At 35.8% G+C, this 21044-nt stretch overlaps 1 protein-coding gene across 4 annotated transcripts; it reads right to left on the bottom strand.

Annotated features, from left to right (window-relative positions):
• Window positions 1-737: 737 nt before the first annotated feature.
• Window positions 738-13819, bottom strand: LOC122023605 (replication factor C subunit 5). 4 transcript variants are annotated; one of them, XM_042581807.1, is made up of 13 exons: window positions 13707-13803; window positions 9361-9533; window positions 9108-9218; window positions 8971-9003; window positions 8640-8808; window positions 8030-8211; window positions 6436-6572; window positions 6183-6281; window positions 4522-4591; window positions 4364-4438; window positions 2549-2594; window positions 992-1103; window positions 738-918 (listed from the first exon to the last, which is right to left on the bottom strand). In XM_042581807.1, the coding sequence occupies exons 2-12, from the start codon at window positions 9442-9444 to the stop codon at window positions 1045-1047; spliced, it is 1065 nt and encodes a 354-aa protein (XP_042437741.1). In that variant the 5' UTR covers window positions 9445-9533; window positions 13707-13803; the 3' UTR covers window positions 738-918; window positions 992-1044. The 4 variants fall into 4 exon arrangements, with proteins under 4 accessions (XP_042437741.1, XP_042437740.1, XP_042437743.1 ...); XM_042581806.1 differs by having other exon boundaries at window positions 9361-9607; window positions 13707-13784; XM_042581809.1 differs by lacking the exons at window positions 738-918; window positions 992-1103; window positions 2549-2594; ... (7 more) ...; window positions 9108-9218; window positions 9361-9533 and adding an exon at window positions 10940-12627 and having other exon boundaries at window positions 13707-13819.
• Window positions 13820-21044: the final 7225 nt, after the last annotated feature.

The following is a 21044-nucleotide window of genomic DNA, read 5'->3' as shown; positions in this document are numbered from 1 at the left end:
TATTTGGAAAGCTTTTACTGGGTGGTCGCGGACGTATTAGGATTCCTTTTCTCATAGCCGAATGATTTCCTTGCCTTCATGGCTGCAGGTGAGGGTTGAGCAGTTCAGCAAACAAGTTTTAAGTTGTCTATGCTCCGGGTTCTTCCTCAGCATACTTTTTACTGTGAATGATAATCAATAATTTGTTTATTAAAACAAAAGGCCTTGAATGCTATCTAAGGTATTTAAAATCGGCAGAACGTGGACGCCGTCGGCAGAACTACCGCACAGATAAAACTAAACTATAATGCCTATCGAATGGTTTCATCTTAAGATTGTTGTGATAGCTTGAAGGTAAGCTCGACTTCTCATAGCAATAGCTCGATGACTCGTCATTTTAACAATGGTTTGGTAACTCAATCTTAACATGAAACCATAATCACCATTGCCACCCTCTTCTCATCAGATCGGCGATACTTCTAGAGCATAAATTCAGACAAAATCAAACACTATCGGATCCCACTTTGATTGAGTGACAAGTTCCAAGCACCTGGAGCAAGAAGTTCAGACGAAATCAACCTTCGCATCGGCAATGAGCTCTGAGTTGGCTAAGGACTTCCGGGGAGCTTCATCTTCACTGACCGAATGCAAGAAGAGTTCCTTGTGTCTTTTTCTAGTTTGCGATTTCACAATCAGCCAAATGCAAAGTTGAGTACAGAAAGGAAAAAAGCACATTATGCATTAAACAAGTGTCGATAGACAAAACGCTCTAAAGATTTCTTAAAAAAGACACAGTACAAGTTAAAACAACATAATATTTTACAAAACTCAAAAAGTCCCTAGAAAACATCGACTAGAGTTATAGTTCCCACACGTCAAGTTCTTGGCAGAGCAAAGGATCTCTTTAAGATGGATATGACTGGAACGCATGAACTAGACCTGAAACATGGATTGCATTTTAACAAAATAATAATAATAATAAGCTGTAAAGGAATTGGGGCTTGGGTACTACCTTAAAATGCTTTTGGCCGGGAAGCACAAAGGGTTTTGCCTGCTCGAGTTTGTTCACCCGAATGTTGCAATCAGGAATGACTTGTATATGCTCATGAATTTCGCGACAAAGGCTGGTCAAAAGTGCAGAGAGAAAGCATTAGCTGTTTCTGCAAATGGGGTTTCTAAAATTTAAGTTCATACATACAAATTTGATATGTACTAATAAACACGATAGAATTCATATGTATTAGAGATGCTGTGTCACAAACATCTGCCTTGAATCCGAAGCCATGGCATAGAAACGGGGCTTATAATCCAGTGATACAGAATGTTTATCGTTCATAGTACAACTGGGGGGTGGATCACCTTCTCTGGAGGGTACATAGCGAAGTGATTTTACTATTGATAATGAGAAAACAGTTCACCAGATAATCATAAAACACTAGGTTTCTTACAAAGCCTTTTGCTCGCTCAAAAGATGCTATATATCCCCAATAACACAAGGGTTTAGGGTTTAAATTCAACAATAATGATAATTTTAATAAATTTCATTTTTATTTTTGACGTCAAAGTCTAAAAATATCAATTACAGTAGTAATTTCAATATGCATGGAGCAATACTGCTTCAGTGTTGAGTTCAGTAATCTTGACACTCAGAGATAGTTCCAAGGTCATACCAACTTAGTTTCAGATCTCATTGAATAGATTTAGGGTAAGATTAAGGCCTAATTTGCTTTGAATGAGACTTAATTAGATCCCTTATGGGTGGAATGAGCACTATGCAATGGGCATAGATGCACTAAGAAACAAACTCTTCCCTATGGAGAATGTTGTGCAGTAATCATCTAAACTAAGAAACAAGTGCATGATACTTTCTACAGTCTATAAGATCCAATGGTACAATGCGCATGAACCTGGCAGCATATAGAAGGTCATGTTGAGTGCATCAACATTATGCTGTTTGAAATCAAACTCGAATACTCAGTTTAATTGGAAGGACAGATTAAAAAAGGAAAATCTTTTGTGCTTCATAACTGCTCGCGAGTGAGAGAGGCGAGCGTCCCCGCACGCCCGATCGTGAGCTGCTCGCCCCATGTGCTGGCAACCTCTGTTTCTCTTCCATTTCCGAGTATTTCTATTCCATTCTTCCATTCTCCCTGCCTTCTCTTCTTTCCCTTAGGATTCTTTTCTCTTCCCTTTCCTTCTTTTATTTTTCCCTTCCCTTCCCCTAGGGATATTTTTCCTTAGTTGATTCCATTCCCTCACTAGTCCACCCGTCCAAGTAAACAGGACATAAACCCTCCATGTGCAAATAATTATGTAACTGATAAAATAAGAATGATTCTAAAATTTAAGGGCACTAAAATCTGTTATTCCATTGCATGCACATAAGCAATAGCATACACATCCACAATAAAGAATATGTAATATATTAATAAATTAAGCATCACTATGGTTATATTAATTTTTCTGCTACGTTATGTAATCAAATTTTCACTTTCAACCTATTATAAAACTATTTCCATTTTAGGCTTAACCTTGGAAATTGCACATGCACAAATTCTAGAAAAAATACCTTCTATGTGGAATATGGCCTTTTGTCCAAGTCGCATCCTGTGTTCCTACACAAACATTAAGAGAAAATTAGACTCCACTAAGATGGGGAAAAAAAATTCAAGGGTAGCCATCAGAAAATAAAGAAGAAAATGAGAGTATATGTAGAGAAGGATTTGCAATTGAATACTAATATTATAAAAAGGGTTGTCACAAAGTGGAATTCACATTATGGTTCAGTTTGCTTAGAATAGGAGGAACCACCACTTGTTTACTAGGAAAGGGAAAAAAGAATGAAAATTTTAAATTTTGTATTGGTCAATTAAAAAAGAAAATTGAGAAGAAATAAACATGCATACTTCAAAACCCATTTTACTTATAGTGCTAATCATGTATTACAAGTAAATAATCAAGTTGGTAATTTCAGTTTTAAATCATTCCATTTCTGTCGCTAATTCCTAGTTTTGGGATAATTGCATTGGGAATAAAGATTAAGTTGTAAATCTCCCCAACTTTCTTCCCTAAATTACCTATCCATGTAACCAGGATTTTTTAAGTCATCTCTCCCATTTTTTATTTCTTCTTCTCTCTCCAATTAAACAGTTAAAAAGGGACATGGATCAACAACATCATTGGTTGAGAGAATCCTTCCAAGATTTTTATCATATTTCTAGTAAAATAAGTTCAGAAAGAAGTCAACTAGCGCATGCCTTATCAAGGGTCAACGATTGGATGTAACTAGTCAACTAGCCAGTTTTTTTTCCCATTTCGGTGGATTTTGACAATTTTGTATGGGTGAACCCAAGTTCTAGATGTGATGAGATGTCTTGAAAAGGACTGATATAGTGAATGCATCACTAGGCCTCACAAGCAATCCATTAAAGGTGACTGGGTAATAAGTTGGACATGAAATCTTAATCTTAGTTGACATATACTATTTTAATATCATGTCGAAATTATGTGGTAATGAAGAAGATCTAAAGGCTTAGATGAGTGAAGTACTATTAACTTGGATTCAATATTTTGGGATAGTTTAGTTTAACATGTTGACAAGCCGATTCTCAAATTTAGGTGGGTTCTAAAAGATGCAGAAACACTTTAAAGATGTAAACTTAGTCAAGATCTAAACTAAGATTTATATATATTTTTATTTTATTTTAGTTAATGTAATAGAGAATAGAATGTGTCAATTAGTGAGAAATCCTTAAGATTCCTACTAATTCCATGTTTCCTATAGTATTATATTTGTCCTATCTTTTTGGTGCATAGCCTATAAGTAGAAAAGTTGTAAAGCAATATCAGGTTATGATGTTTGAATGAAGTTATTCTTCTCTTTGGTTCTCTCACCCTTCTCCTTTTAATCATCCATTCTTATCTCAATTTCCAAATTAAGAGAGGTTATAATAAATTCAATTTGGCTCTTCCCCAGCAGCTTAAGCCTTTGGGATAGGTGGTCATTGTCATTCATCAACCTTAAGATAATAAAAACCAGAATTTGATCAAAGTACGAACTAGAGAAAATGATGAAACAGACCTTTAGTTGCACAGCAATGAAAAGCTAATGTCGATATACAAGTCAATATGTAAAAGGAATTATCATCACTGTCCTTCAGGAGGCTGAATCTGATGCAAAATGCCTAGCAGCTAGGAGGGCACATGCGCTCATAGAACACCACCTCACACCAAATATACTCAATTGCTTGGTACTGTGTCATTGAGGGAGACTCGACAACACTTTAAAACAGGGGAAATCACAAAATACTAGCACAATGGGAAGCAAGAAACATCATGCACTCTCTTAACAGCAATAATAGTTTGTGTGGAAAAATATACTCACATAATATGCAGCCCAATGACATACTTCAAGCTTTAATTCAGAGTCCAATTTCTTCAATAACTCTGACAATAGTTTCTGCAAAATCAAAATAAGATCTACAGACAATTTTTTTTACTGGGTTAATATAAAATATAATTAAATAATATAATCACTTTCACCTTTAAAATAATTTCCGGGGGAATGCAGTTCACAAGAAGTTCATATATTTTTCCACGCACAGAAAATAACCTAGAAGTGAGTATATATGAAGAGAAAATTTACAATGAGTTCTGCCATTCCACGAGAAAAGTACAGAAAATAATATCCTAATATCTAGATGACTTTGAGACAACAGCAACAGGACCATATACAATGAGTTCATATAAATAAAGTACAGACTTGATAGTAGGTTAAATCTATGGTAACATTCCAGATTTTATGGCCCTTGCATAAGATACCATGCTCACTTTCATAACATGACACCATTTTGAAATCAAATGCCAGACTCAATGGACACTAATTACTGAGGAAGATTCCAATTTTATTTAACAATAAACACCAGATATGACATTTAATTTACGTAAGTAGACAGAACCTTGGTACCTGTATTGTAAATCACAATGTATGGCTATAATAAAGCTTCATCATTTTCCTTTTTTAGAAAGTTCGTCATAGGAAAATCATGAGCTTACAATCAGCACCAAGTGTACGGTATCAACATGTCTACAAGCTCTTTTTCTCATGACATGGTGCAAATGGAATCCTCAAACTACACTCAAATTTTATATTAGGGGCACTGCAAACCAAGTGTCACAGGTGCATTGGTTGTGGACACAGCAGCAGTCTCGACAAGGATGTGAAGATCATGGACTAACAGGCTGAAACATAGATCATGGCAAAACTTGTGGGATTGTAACAACTAATAACCAACACTTCCATATCACCCTCAATGTATAATGCGATGAGCCTCATGTGTGTGTGCAAATTATATATATATATATATATATATATATATATAGACAAATGATTAAGAAAAAACTTGCACCAGCATACTAAATCAAAATGAAAATGTTAGACGATGCTGGGTCCAACAGGTAAGAAACACTAAAACACAAAGACTGACCTAAAGAGCATGCAACAATTCCTATAAACATGATTCTCAATACAAGAAGTTAAGAGATGCTAATAGCTATCGAGAAGCATTGCAGTATTTCAACCAACCAAAGATATACTATGTTTTCAGGTTGCTACTTGTACTTGTTGTCATCATCTATCTGTGTACTCTGTTCAAATCAATACATATTTGGCAAATATTAGGCAACTTCGATCAAACAAATAGCACACCCACACATTGTAGAGATTTGCACAGGTCAACCATGCCTACATGGTTTGATAGTGGAACCATAATGGTTGCCACACCTTCAAAACTAGTGTTTGCCAGAAATTGTTTGCGTCCTCCCAGATGCTAAGGTCTTACACTCTTAGCAGAACCTCCTTTATGTTTTTCTGCCAAGATCACCTTTGCCAGTTGTCAAAGAAAAATGCACATCCAATATGGTAGCCTTTGTAATATTTGTCAAGTTCAAGTGTAAGATCGGAATGATACATTTAGCCCATATCAAGCAGGAAAGTACAAGGCTTCAGTCAATGCATTGTTTAAATACTTTTCTAATAAAATGCCTAGGACCTACAGTTCTAGAACACCACAGATTGGAAACAAAGTTAACCATAAGTGTTTGTCTTATTTGTTCTATTTGTTTCATTAGGAACTGAAATTGCAAACTGATGTTGTTAAACAAAGATGATCATATAAATATAAGAAACAAAGAAAAAAATGGACCTTTTAGGACTCTGCTCCTTCATTATATCAGATGCAATTTCAGAAACATATTGTTCCCAGTCCAAGGGTGGCAACGCCTGGTTTGCAGTGAATGGATACCTATTTCAATAGCACAACATTCCAAAATAAATGCACTTATTACATAGTTAAGGATGCAGCTTCAACATACTTATGAACATATATGTACATAATGTATGAACAATAAGCACATCAAATCGGAATGTTAATACTGTATGGATTCTAATTTGCTTACTGCTGAACTCGACAGGCTTCAAAAGTCAATATTGCTCTTCTTAAATTACGGTTTGATTGAGCTGCTATACGAACTGCAAATCCAGGTGGAAGTTGTAGATTTTCCTTCTTGCCAATGAACTCCAAAGTTCTGATAATCTAGTCAAATATAATTTGTAAGATACTTTAAAAAAAAATTACTAAAAGATCCAGAAGACCGTAGAACATAAAGAGAATACCAGCATAAATATAAAATAGGAACGAAGATATTTCGAGGTAAATTTAAAATAACTACAAATCTTATAGAAACAAACCATGTATCCAATCACAATGTTGCCATGTGAGGTTAGGCGCCATTAATTCTTCAACAAAATAATCTCTCAGTTAAACAGTAGGGATGGTCAAAACAGTCATTTAAGTACATCCATCAGATCTTCCTTTTCTCCCCTCAATCCCTGCATTTGGCACTACAATTTGATATCCACTCTCAGTGGTACTCAACCACAAGAATAGCCTCACATTTCATGCCATCACTGTGGGAAGCAACCTATTATGGTTGGCAAGGCTTCATTGTGCAAGGGATGGTAGCCATCGTCACTGTCAGCATGATTGGCATCTCCCACTGTGAGAACTCCACAGTGCATGACATGATGAAAGAGTTGGGATGCAGCACTTGCATAAGGTACTAGCCGCAAGGAGGGTTAATGTAAGGAGGAATCATAAGATGAGGAAAGTTCAAAATAAAGAATCAGTTGTATCAGAAGTGTGAATTGTATTGAATCAAACCAATTATTGATAAAGACGACTCACCCATACGGTTCAATCTATTTTGGGTGTGACTCGAAATGAATTGTGTCATTCAAACTGCACTAATATGATTCTGATAACTATAGTGTAGATTGGTTTGGCAAAGTAATTCAAAATGAAAATGAAGAGGAAACTTGACGTTTGACTGCAGTCAATTGGATAGCCCATTTGTTCACAAAGTAATCATATGTTCCACAGCTCTTAGAGCCTTACAAGATCCATAAAAAGTAAACTGTAAGAGAAAACTTGAAGAAAACAGTTGAGTTCAAAACTATTTTAGTTTGAAAAAACATGGTTTTAAGGATAAAGAACCACAAAAACTTAAAAGGAGTAAGGGATAGCAAAGTTGTTCAGAAAAAAATCCATGCATTGGATTTTAGGACTATGATGAAGATGACGACACTCACAATCAACTAAGTTTGAATCCACAACATGGTGAAGCAAGCTGAAGGTCCCTTTCATTTTTGGCATATGGTTAACAGTGCTTCACTCCCTTGATTGCCATGGCGAAAAGGATTAAGAGGATGATTTGTTTTTTCTCAGATTGCCAGTAAGGGAAACAATAGTTGAGGTGTAAAGTGGTATTTGAGGAGGGGAAACAGACTTAATAGAAAAAACTTAGAGAAAGAAAGTAGAAATTCAAAACTATTACAGTTTGAAAAAACTTGGTTGCAAGGATATAGAACAAAAAAGGAAAACTAAAAGGATTAATGGACAGCCAAATGAAAAGGGAATAATCTGCAGAAGAGTAACATTAAATCAGCAGTATCATACTGGTAATATTTCTCCATTCTATTTCAAAAGCTAACCTGTTCTTCACTAGGTGCGTTGACTCTAATGTTTAGACAGCGGGATCGAACAGCCTCAGTTACTTTTGATGAGCTGTTGCAGCACAAAATTAGTCTGCATGAAGCACTATACTTTTCCATTGTTCTCCGGAGAGAATGTTGAGCTTCTCTTGATAGTTTGTCAACTTGATTCAGCACTAACACTGCCAGTTAGACTACCATATCAGCATCAGAATAGCAAATATGTATTGCAATAATATTGGTAGAGATCCAGCTGGTTTAATCCTTAATATATTTCATCAATCAAGTTCCTTATCTCTGATAGCAATCTCAAGAAACTAAATTCCATGGTTTTTGAATCAGTACAACTCAATGATGACAAAAGTTGTAAAATGATATTAAAATAATTATAATATTATGTAAATAATCTAAAGTTTCTACTTATCTCAGAAAAGAGTTATATATATATATAAAGAGAAGAGAGAGACAGAGAGATTGTACTCTTTCAGAGATTTTCACAGTTCAAGAATTCAGAAAAAAACTCATCTCATAATTTTCACCATTATCTATTACTTATGAGTTTACCTTTGAACCCTAATTTTACAAAAGAATGAAACCAAATGCAATCTACCTTTGAACCCTCTTTTGCCTTTCGTATCTACAGGCCTGTTTCTTGCCATTTCCTTAATAATCTCCTGAACTATATATCTGTCCTGAAATCCTGCATCACTAGGATTCATCTCAACGTGATATGTGCTGGATAGCATCGCCAGTTCCAACTCAATTGTTCGGGTACCAGCCTAAATTGCAAACATAAAACAAAAAAAAGATCAGTAGAGTAAGCGATTTGGCCATTGGCCACAGAATTTATGCATGCCAGTACTACTTCTGAGTGGAAAAATTCGAAAAACTACTATGTATCAGAAATGGACTGAGACAAAATCCAAAATTTAACAACTTACATCAATTTTCCAGGTCTTGTTCTCCAACTTCACCTGCCGCAGTGTATTAAAAAAAAAGAACACGCCAAAAAAAAAAGGATTAACAAGCGCACCAATTAGTTTTAAAACATATCATTACCAGAAGATCAAATAGAGACCTTTTCAACCCCGGGGCCAAACATTTCCTTGAGAAGGGCCACGATTAGGGTTTTTTTGCCAGAACCAGTCGGGCCATAGAATAGGAGATGAGGGCAGTCCTGCTCCGTAACCTGAGGCAAACGCAATGCAGGGAGGAATAGAGAGACATAAAGCAACGGCCCATACGTGAAAAGGACGAAGAGAGTGCGGAAGGACCAACCAAACCCTAGACTAAGAACCAAAATAAAAATAGGGCTTTTCAGGAGATCTCACCAGTTTCTTCAGGTTTTGGGCGATGTCTTCGTGGGCAATGATCTTATCTAGGCTCCTCGGGCGGTGCTTGTCGACCCACAGCATCGTCGCCGGCGTATGGATTGGACGAGGAGGAGAAAGATTGAAGCAAATGGCGGGAAAGCCGGATGTGTCGTTGTAGAGGCCGCGGATACCTAATGGGCCATAAGCCCAACAGTTATTTTGGGCTTTATGTGGGCCCAGAAATTATTGATAAAGACGACTCACCCTGACTCGAAATGAATTGTGTCATTCAAACTGCAACTAATATGATTCTGATAACTATAGTGTAGATTGGTTTGGCAAAGTAATTGAAAATGAAAATGAAAAGGAAACTTGACATTTGACTGCAGTCAATTGGATAGGTCATTTGTTCACAAAGTAATCATATGTTCCACAACTCTTAGAGTCTTACAAGATTCATAAAAAGTAAACTATAAAAAAAAACTTGAAGGAAACATGGTTTTAAGGATAGCAAAGTTATTCAGAAAAAAATCCATGCATTGGAAATACATGCATTGGATTTTAGGAGGACTATGATGAAGATGACGACACCCACTTGACCTTTGACTTGATGACACTGTCTCGTCTCTCTTTTGACTTGGAGGTAACCTTGTTTTACCTTTGACCAGTTGACCAAGTGAAACCTCCTTCGTTGGATCCGGAAATAGTGAATTGATCTGCACCGTCCATACTGCCTCCGAACCTGTTAACCCGACCCTATAGCTTGAATTGCCGCTTCACCTACTGCCTTCGTCCACGCCTCGTCTTCCTCACGCCCGACGACGCCAGAGATGGAAGTCCTCAGCCGCCCAGCTCTACGCTACGAAATTTCGGCCAGTTGCTATTACCAGAGATGGTGGTTCGTGTGCCTGGATGTATTTCTTTTGTTACCAATTTGGTAGTGCCTCACTGTGGTTTCCTCGTGCAACCTTGTAAGCTTGAGCTTGAGCTTCTGATGAAATATGATGACCAGCCTAACCTCCGTGTCCCATCCTTTCAGCAGCTCATCCTTTCTGTTAGAATCTGTCACCACCACTATTTTATGTTGAATATAGTGATATGTTTAGTCCCACATTGGAAAGAACAATAATATTTAATAGCCTTATTAAGGAATGTGCATCAGCCATATTGTATTTGATTGGTGACTAAGTGAAACATGTTTTATATATATATATATATATATATATATATATATATATATATATATTAAAATGGCACTTGGGCAACATGTGGGTTGTAGGCCGTGGGCAACAAATGGGACATAGCTTTTGGAGAAGCTACATATTTACATTAATTTTTTAATTATTAATATAGACAACGATTTATTTTAGAAACTAAGACATCAACTACAATTGGAGAATAACCCAAAATTTCACAGTATTGTATTAACAATCAAAGAGGGCATTACTATATATTTAGATAAACTTTTATTTTTCATTGCACATGCATAAACCAAAATTACCTATTAAGTGATACAACATATTTACATTAATTTTTTTATTATTAATATAAACAACAATTTATTTTAGAAACTAAGGCATCAACTAAAATTATAGGATAACCCAAAATTTGACACAGTATTCTAAAAACAAGTAGGAAAAAAATATTTTCTCTATTAACAATCAATATAGCAATCGATAACTATCCTTGACACAGTATTTTGTATTCTCTGGTTTCAGTAAAAAAATTTACACTAAAAAGAAATTGTTCCATACTATATTCACTGTTGTACTGCTGGTAACAATCAGTATTGCTGCTGGTAACAATCAGTATTCTGTATTTGGTAACCATCTCCAAGAACATTACTTTGATGCTGTGCTGCTGTGGCTGAGCAGGAGAGCTTGCGGTGTGGCAACAAAATGCTGAGTAATTGTCCCTGACACAATATTTCAGTAAAATAAATTTACACAAAGCAAATTTTTTTCATGCTATATTCACTGCCACTAACCATTACTTAGACGTTGATTGAGGGGATGGAACAAGGTACCAAGAAGAGGGAGGGGGTGGAACAAAGTACCAAGAAGGGGGATGGGGTGGAACAGGACCATAAGCATACGATCCAACAGGTACTTGAGGAGGAGGGGGTGGAACAAAGTACCAAGAAGGAGGAGGGGGTGGAACAGGGCCATAAGCATACGATCTAACAGGTACTTGAGGAGGAGGGGGTGGAACAGGACATTAAGCATACGGTCCAACAGGTACTTGAGGAGGAGAGGATGGAACAAGAGCTTGATAAGCATGCATTCTATACAATCCAGTAGATACTGGTACTTGAGAAGGAGGAGGTGGAACAAGAGCTTGATAAGCATGCATTCCATACAATTCGGTAGATACTGATACTTAAGGGGAGGGGATGGAACAAGATCATATATTCCAACACGTACTGGTAGATGAGGGGGAGGGGGTGGAACAGGAGCTTGATAAATATACATTCCAACAGGAGCGGGTCGAACAGGAGGGAGTGGAACAGGAGAATCAGGTACTAGTACTGGTACTTGAGGAGGAAGGGGTCGAACAGGAGAGGGTGGAATAGGAGCAGCAGGTACTAGTACTTGAGGGGGAGGGGGTGGAACAAAAGTTTGATAAGTATACATTCCAACAGATACCGATACTTGAGGGGGTCTAACAGGAGGGGGTCTAACAGGAACAGAAGTAGGAGCAACAGGTACTAGTACTTGGGCAGTTTCACTTGGGTTTCCAGGACCTACCGTATCTATATCCATGGATGTAGAATTAAGCAAAAATTCACATATTTTGCTTCTGTTTATAGTGACAGTAATATCTTTCTTCTGCAAAGTTTTTCTCTCTGCCTTTTCTATGTGCATCCATGATCTATGTGTCAACTCTAAAGAAAACAGTTCACATGCCTTAGCCAAGAGCACCAGTGCATCATCTGAGAGAATAATATTCTTATCCGGCTTCATTATATTCTTTACAATCTTCTTCACATGAGTAATTGGTATGCATAGTTTTTGAAAATCTGTAGCTATCTCTGCAGTCGGTTGGTAATTATCAAAAACAACCCCTGTACTTTGAATTTGTTGTTCTAAATGTTGCTCTATGGTCTATCAAAATTAACTAACAGGGGCATGCCAGTGCCAGTGTCCAATGCAAATGCAGATGGTTGGTTTCTTTGCTGCTCCATATTATCACAATCATCAAACTGGTTTGACTTGTCAGTATTGAAATCAGTATTGAAATCAGTTGGTTGGTAATTATCAAAAACAACCCCGCTACTTTGAACCCCTGCAGATTGAATTTGTTATTCTAATTGCTTTATGGTATCAAAATTAGCTAACAGGGGCTCCATATCAAAATCATCTAACAGGTTTGACTTATCAATAAATCTACATTGCTCCATGGCAGCTAAGCAAGACCTTAGCCCTAAAATCAGCAAAGTATCAAAATTAGACTCCATATCAAAATCATCTAACAGAGACTCCATATCAAAATCATCTAACAGGCTACATTGCTCCATGGCAGCTAACAGGCTAACATGGCAGCTAACAGGCTACATTAGCCCTAAAATCAGCAAAGTATCAAAATTAGCTAACAGGGACTCCATATCAAAATTAGTTAACAGGGACTCCATATCATCAGCAAAGTAAATCTACATTGCTCCATGGCAGCTAAGCAAGACCTTAGCCCTACCCTAAAAGCCCAAAGATATCAGAAATCAGCAAAGAAATCAGAAATCAGCAAATATATCAGAAATCAGCAAAGATATCAGAAATCAACAAATATATCAGAAATCAGCAAAGAAATCAGAAATCAGCAAAGAAATCAGAAACCAGCAAAGAAATCAGAAACCAGCAAAGATATCAGAAATCAGCAAAGATATCAGAAATCAGCAAAGATATCAGAAATGAACAAAGAAATCAGCAAAGATATCAGAAATCAGCAAGGAAATCAGAAATCAGCAAAGATATCAGAAATCAGCAAAGAAATCAGAAACCAACAAAGAAATCAGAAACCAACAAAGAAATCAGAAACCAGCAAAGAAATCAAAAATCAGCAAAGATATCAGAAATCAGCAAAGAAATCACAAAGAAATCAGAAATCAGCAAAGAGGACGTGAGGACGTGAGAAGAAAGAGCAGCGATAAAACAGAGGGCAAGAACTCAGAACAGAAGAAAGAAGAAATCCCAAAAAAAAAAAACCTTAACTAAAGAGGGCGGCAAGAAACCCAAAGATTCCAAGAACAGAATTAAATAAAAAAAAAAAAAACCCCTTACCTGCGAGAACTTAAGAGGGCAAGAAACCCCGATTCCAAGAATAGAAGAAGAAATCCAAAGGGATGACGAGAGCAGAGAGCAGCGGATTACCTGGAAGTAGCAGCAGCGAGAGACTTCTTCGAGAGAGGCTGCAAAAGGAATGACGAGAGGGTCACGAATGGCTTACTAGGAGCAGAGCTGGAGAAACGAGAGTTTAGTTCTTCGAGAGAGGATATATAGACTCCACCAAAATTATTAAATTACCTTTTTAAATAAATATTATTATAACTAATCTTAATTATGGAGGTAATTTTTGATAAAATCTTTAAATTATTATAATAATACTTTAAGTAATTTCAATTGAAATAATTTAAATATCATTGAAAAAATTTAAATTTATAGTAATTTAAAATATGTCTTTTAACATAATATAATATAATATAATATAGTATAATATAATATAATATAATATACCTTTCAATTTATCACATCAAGGTTAGTGAATTAAGATTGAGGTTGTTCTGGTGAATTAAATTTGACAATAATATGATAAAAAACTGATATGGATGCTCTTAGAATATCCACAATAGTGGACACCCTAAATCCATAAATGACTAATAATGGGATTAACATTAATAGTTTAAAAATACATAAATATTACCATATATCAATTAAATAATATAATATTATTACAATTAACAAATTAATTTTTTACTGATTACAACCGTAACATGCCCAGATATGTCCAACCAAGTTGGCTCGAAGTTGATGATGCAGTTGATTATCACATAGCTGATAACTCGTAATTTCTCCGGAGGTATATTTGGAATTATTGGGTGGAGCCTTGAAATATTTGTGACGGAGAATCTCCTTCATCATCCGACTAATTCACTACTGCATCTCTCTCATTTTCAATAATCATGTTATACAAAATAATGCATGTATACATGATATCCTTCAAATTATCTTGGTACTAAAATCGTACTGGACCTCTTAACTTTACCCATCAAGATTGGAGCACTCCAAATGTCCGCTCGACATCCTTTCTCGCAGTCTCCTATCGTTCCTTAAATAATTTTCTCTTAGGATCCTGGGGGCATGGAAACCTCTTAACGAAAGTAGCCCATTCCGAATAGATTCCATCGGTCAGAAAATATCCTCGGGTGCATTTCCTTGCAAGACGTTGTTGAATAAAGGTGATTCGTTAAGTGCGTTGATATTATTCCACGACCCTACAATTCCAAAAAGGTTAAGTTTGTAGATGTCACGTCCCGTGACCTAGGTGCATGACACCGGCGTTGCTCGCGAATATAAATACTCGAAAATAATAAGCCTCATAAAGTTAATACCAAACCAGTAATAATATAATGGAATTATTGTCTTTACAATCCAAAAGCGAAAAACGGAAGCGTATAAGTAAAGATAACATGAACTAAAAGGTAGAATGACTTGGACAGGGTTTCTTTATCAGCCCCAAAACGTCTCTTGCTCCTCTTTCTTGACTTGTTCCTCATCTTTATATGGGGATGAGAATAAGGGGTGTGAGTGCTTGGGAAAACACTCTGTAAGTGGGGTCGATCGAACATAGAACGACTGAACACAAAACATAGCAAGACATTCAGAATTTATGATAGAAACATAACTTAATCGAAAACATATACGTATAGTACTATTAATCTTCTTGTTTTCCATGGCATTACTGATCAGTCCTCTATATGTAATTCCTCTAAAGGGTGAGATCATATATTGGTTATTATTACCCACCTCATCAAGGCCATAACTTGTCATCTCTTATCATGTTTTTGGAAATTTCCTTTAACTGATCAATCCCCTATATGTAATTCCTCTAAGGGGTGAGACCATATATCGGTTATTATTACTCACCACATCAAGACCATAACTTATCATATCTTAGCATGTTTTCAGAAATTCCCTTTTACCATATCTAACTTGAGTCATAACAATACATCTTGGAATTCATAAAATAAAATGAGCAGCATAAAATGATCAATAATAAAATGAAAACATAGATCGCAACTATATTAGAAACGAAAAGCCCACTTACTTGGTCAGAACCTTCTTCGATTTTGGATAGAAATTTTACGGATCTTGAACTTGCACTTGTTGATCAAAACTTGGGCGGAAACTTGCACGAAATGTAGATGAAGTTTGGATGAATTTCTGCATCACTTGGATAGAAAGTTTTCAAAGGATTCGAGTATGCCTTTGGAAGACAATGCCTTGGTTATTTATAGGCCAACCATGGCTAGATGAAGGAGTGGCCAAGGCATATGAAGAGATGGCTAGATGGAGGGTCGTCCATTAAAAAGGCTAGGTGAAGAGTCATGGCTAGATGAAGGGTCATGGCTAGCACTTGTTGATCGAAACTTGGGCGGCAACTTGCACGAAATGTGGATGAAGTTTGGATGAATTCCTGCAGCACTTGGATAGAAAGCTTTCAAAGGATTCGAGTATGCCTTTGGATGGCAATGCCTTGGCTATTTATAGGCCAATCATGGTTAGATGAAGGGGTGGCCAAGGCATATGAAGAGATGGTTAGATGGAGGGTCATCCATTAAAAAGGTTAGGTGAAGCGTCATGGCTAGATGAAAGGTTATTATACCATTACAATTTAACGCATGAAACATAAGTATAGCTAGAACAAGCCCAAATCATATAAAAGGATTAACACATGACTCATTATGTTATCATGATAAAACCAAAAGAAACATAGACATAAAATTTTAACATATGACTCACTAAGTCATCTTGTTATAAAATAAGGAAAAAAAGCATAGATATAACTAGAATAAAAATTTGAAACACATAAAATTAACATGTGACTCATTAAATTATCATGATAAAGAGCAAGAAGAAACATAGGCATAACCAGATCCAACATCCGAAATTCCTAAGATCCAAATCTACACATGACACAAAGTAATCATAAATTTGGGTTCAATATTATGATATTAAGATTTTTAGGAGTCAAACCTAACTTAACCTTCAAAGGTATGTCCACTAGTGTTCATCATCATGTCCAAAATCGAGTCTTCACAGTAGATGTGACTACTTCAAGCACAATTGTTGGAACGTCATGATCTCCCTGAGTAAACTAGCCTTTCCAAGCGACGGGGCAATTTTTTCCATTGTCAATCCATACAATCAAGACTACCCAACATGCCAGAGAAGTCATATCTCCATTCATGCATTTCAAGCAAGTGTTGGATATCAGTAATATTAGGTCTTCTCAAATATTGAGTCTCGAACACTTCAATTACACATCAACAGAAGTTGAATAAGCATTGGATGACAGTTGTGTTAGCAATATGTAGGTACTCATCATAATGATCAACAGGGACTCCATATACCAATTGACGGATAGCCACCGTACATTTCTGAAGTGGTGACAAACCTTTTTTTCCCGTCTCATCGACCCTCCATTGAAAATATTCTGAATTATTTTTCAAGGCATCACCTATACGAATGAATAACCCTCTTTGCATTCGGAATTGACGTCGAAATATATCATCAAGATATACTGGCTCATCAAATAAATAATCGTTAAAAAGATGAGCATATCTTACTTCATGATCCCGATTTAAATACATTCTCCTTTATGTTATTCCGAAAGAACTTTGAGCTCTTTGACATACCATTTGTTGTTGCTCATATAGTCGGAGCATTCTTTGTTCATCTATATCCTCCGCATCTTCTTTCAATTAATTTATCCAGAATTAATCAAGTCTTCTAAGATATTTTTGTGGTTAAAAGAAATAGAGTTGAGAAAATGATAAGAAGAATAAAATATTGAGAGTATATTTATAAAAAAATTTTAAAATAAAAAATTAATCGTTGAATAACCACTATTCAACCGTTCAAATTCAACGTTGATTAAAACGTTCACTAGCACTTGTTTTTTAAATGTTTTAATATTTTTAGGTTTCTCTTAGATTTTTTTTATTTTATTTTGAAATACTAAATTATACTTTTGAATTTACTTTTTTTTTAAAAGAAAATGCAACTGCTTTTTATTTAAATATTTTTTATCAAAAATATTTGATGATCCTGCATATTTTGATTTATGTCAAATTGACATTATTGCACTGTAGACTTCTCTTGCTCCAATTCCTATTTATTTGTTAAGATTTTATTTTGTTTTTTACCATCAGATATTTTTCATCAAAGGTGTTTAACTGCTATAAATTTTTTTTGTTTATATCAAATTAATATTATTGCACTCTTAAAATCTTTCTAAGTCAATCATCAACTAACAATTTACCCGTAATAAATTTAATATAGCGGGTTATTTTTTTTTCGAAAAACCTATAAAAACAAGTGTACCTTTTAGTAAAATCGAAAAGAATCCAGCTCTTCCCATTTTATTTGGCTAGGTTGTTTAGGAATAATTAATAAACTTATTAAACATTTTACATTCAATTGAGAATTATTATATTCGACATTTATCACCCAATAAGTTCAGTCCTGCCAAACTCAATTGATCAAACCAAGCACAACCCAAGTCAATAAGCCTACGCAAATCAAACCCAACTAACCTTGTATAACTCGGTTAAATTGACTCGTATCAAGCCTGACCCATCGATACCTCTATTTAATGGGCAACTAAACCTTGTTGTTTTTAATTATTTATTTTTATCATCAATGAGAATATTTCGAAAGATTTAATGTGGGCTAACACTTGATTAACAATAACACATAATAATTATGTCATTAAGGATGTAAATCTCAATTAAGTGATTTAATATTTAAAGCATGAAAGAGGTTTATATCATTGAACGTGGATTCAATGTGTAAATTTATTAATCCGTTTCATTAACAATAATGTGATGTTAATGGGTTATGAGCTTTCTTTATAGATGGCGTACATAATAAGCTAAGGAAAGAAGCTTATTAATTTGGATATCTTGAATCTTGGATTCAATAGAATTTTTTCATCTTCCTCCTTTCTTCCTTGTTGAGAAGGACTGTAGATTATCATTCACTCATGTAGAAAATTATTCTACACTTGTAAGAACTCTAACAATAAATAAGAAATACAATGACATTAGTTATCAACTCAGGTCAACATTAAAATTGTCATTGTATCAAATTATATTTTTAATATTGCTTAAAAGATAGATGATAGTTAAATCTTGTAATTGATGGATCATAAAGATTACTTTCGACTCATCTCTATTGCTTTCATATTTCTCAATAGAAAATAAAGTTGTAGCGTGAGTTATAAAAAATTAGGCAATCATTTGTAGTGTGAGTTTAGCCCTAAGTTGTGGGCTATGTGTTGTGTCATTTGCATCCAAACAAGTTTAGCGAGTAGCCACATTGTTTTGGTTTTTTTTTTTTTAATAATGCTCTTCTTCTTCATCGTCCACCTTAATCATCTTTAGTCCTATTAAAAATATGGCACACTGATTTATTTGACATTTTGTTAAATTAAATTTGTAGGGATGAAGTAGGTTGGGAATGATGTGTTTTTTTATTTAAACGATATAAGATGCTTAATATCATTTGGTTTACCTACTCATTATTTTTCTCTTTCTTTTTAAGATTCATCACTATTCGGTTTTTGTTTATGATGCTTGAACTTTGGACATTGTTGTAATTGGTGTGAGTGTAAATTATTCGTTAATTTGGGGATTTAGGGTTGATTGATAACGTGTATATCTATTATGGTTATAATTCAAATTATCAAACGCCTCTATACTAGAATAGTATAAAGAATGATCTGAATCGTCTCTTTTTAGAAATGTAGCTGACGAATGGTAATCTCAGGATTAAATGAAATGTTTTGAGATTTGAGTTTTGGTTGAGTTGAATTCTAAAACTAATAAATGAAGAGTAGTGCCAATAATTAAACTAATCTACGATTGTAAGAGAAGTAAAGGAAGCACAAAGCATTTAATGAAATATAAAATATTCATCGAAACCTAATCTAATCTAACCCACTTGTATCTAGATAAATGACAAGAACTTAAAAGCATTCAAACGAAATGTGTTGGTACAGGTTACACTAACGATCTAATTCAAATTTTGATGAATGATAAAATAAATTAAGTTAGGTTTAATATGATCGAACGATTTAACTAAGTGTGTAGGAGAAGTCCAGATAGGTCGACGGGTTAATCGGATATCTGGAAAGAAATCCAACTAGGTCGACGGGCTGACTGGATAGCGGGTACGAAGTCAAGATAGGTTGACTGGTTGACTGGATATCTGACACGAAGTCTAGCTTGATCAACGGGCTGACCGGATAGCTAGCATGAAGTCCAGACAGGTCGATGGACTGACCGTGTTAGATTGGGTAGGCCGGCTGGAGAGGGTTGAGTTGCCTAAAACACTAAAACAAAATACCTTTTGTGTCTTTTAACTTAGATTAGCAGCAATAGCATAAAAATAAACAATACGAAACTAAAAGAAAGAGGCGCGAAATTTACTTGGTTATAACCGAGTTGGTTGTTAATCCAAGGCAGATGAAAGCTCACTAAGAATCTCCTTCGGTGAAGGCGGAGAAGCCTCTTACACACACTAACAGCTCAGACTATTGCTAGGAAATGAATACTCAAGTTGTTACATCTTTCCTAAGTCCAGGGGTCTTTTTATAGCCCCTAGAAAAACTTATCTGCAGGCTGAAGGTACCTTCCATAGGGCTGGAAGGCGCCTTCCATAGCCATGGAAGGCGCCTTCCATGATGAGTTAAAGGTGCCTTCCATACGTAAGGAAGGCGCCTTCTATGAAGACTTGAAGGCGCCTTCCATGCACAGTGAAGGCGACTTCCGTGCACAATGAAGGCGCCTTCCAACAAAAGGCTTCAGCTTCTTTTTCTCTTCCTCTCGCTCTTCCACTTTAGTGATTTTGGCCAACCGAAATAAGTCTCACCCGAACCCAATTTCAGCCTTCTCCTCGAGCAACCTTCCTCCCCGGCTTCTCGTCCCTCGGATGCACCGAGCACCTCGGCTCTCTCTCGTGTTGTCCTTCTCGCTAGCTGCATCTTCCGCTCGACTTCCTGTGCTCCTAAGCTCCTGCACACTTAGATACAGGGATCAAAACATAACAGGACCTAACCTGACTTGGTTGATCATATCAAAAATAACCTTGGAGTTCCAATAGACCGGATGTCTGGCAAAGCGGTAAGTTAAGGTAAGTCACTGGAGGAGAGTGACTTGGTGAGGATGTGTTCCCCGTTTGAGGGAATAGTAAGCGTCGATCTAACTTAGATCCATTTGGAAAATCTAAGTTGAGATCTTGACTAGATTCTGGTCTTGAGGAGATAAAATCTAATTACCGCTCTTGCCTATAATTGCACTAACACTTATTTTATATGGTAATATAAGTTTTATTGTCTCAAACTAACTTCATTTTGCAGGAAATAAAGGCTGTTGGAAAAGTTTATCCAGGTGCCCCAAAGGGATCCAGACTCCCGAAGTGGTCTAG

Source organism: Zingiber officinale, chromosome 9B, assembly GCF_018446385.1.
Source record: "Zingiber officinale cultivar Zhangliang chromosome 9B, Zo_v1.1, whole genome shotgun sequence".
Classification (NCBI taxonomy): domain Eukaryota; kingdom Viridiplantae; phylum Streptophyta; class Magnoliopsida; order Zingiberales; family Zingiberaceae; genus Zingiber; species Zingiber officinale.
This window is presented reverse-complemented; position numbering and strand designations above follow the sequence as displayed.

Coding starts and splice junctions, on each gene's coding strand:
- LOC122023605 (XM_042581807.1), bottom strand. CDS start 9,444: ATGCTGTGGGTCGACAAGCACCGCCCGAGGAGCCTAGATAAGATCATT. Junction 9,004..9,107: donor TTGGCCCCGGGGTTGAAAAG/GTCTCTATTTGA, acceptor ACACTGCGGCAG/GTGAAGTTGGAGAACAAGAC. Junction 6,573..8,029: donor ACGCACCTAGTGAAGAACAG/GTTAGCTTTTGA, acceptor ATATTTGACTAG/ATTATCAGAACTTTGGAGTT.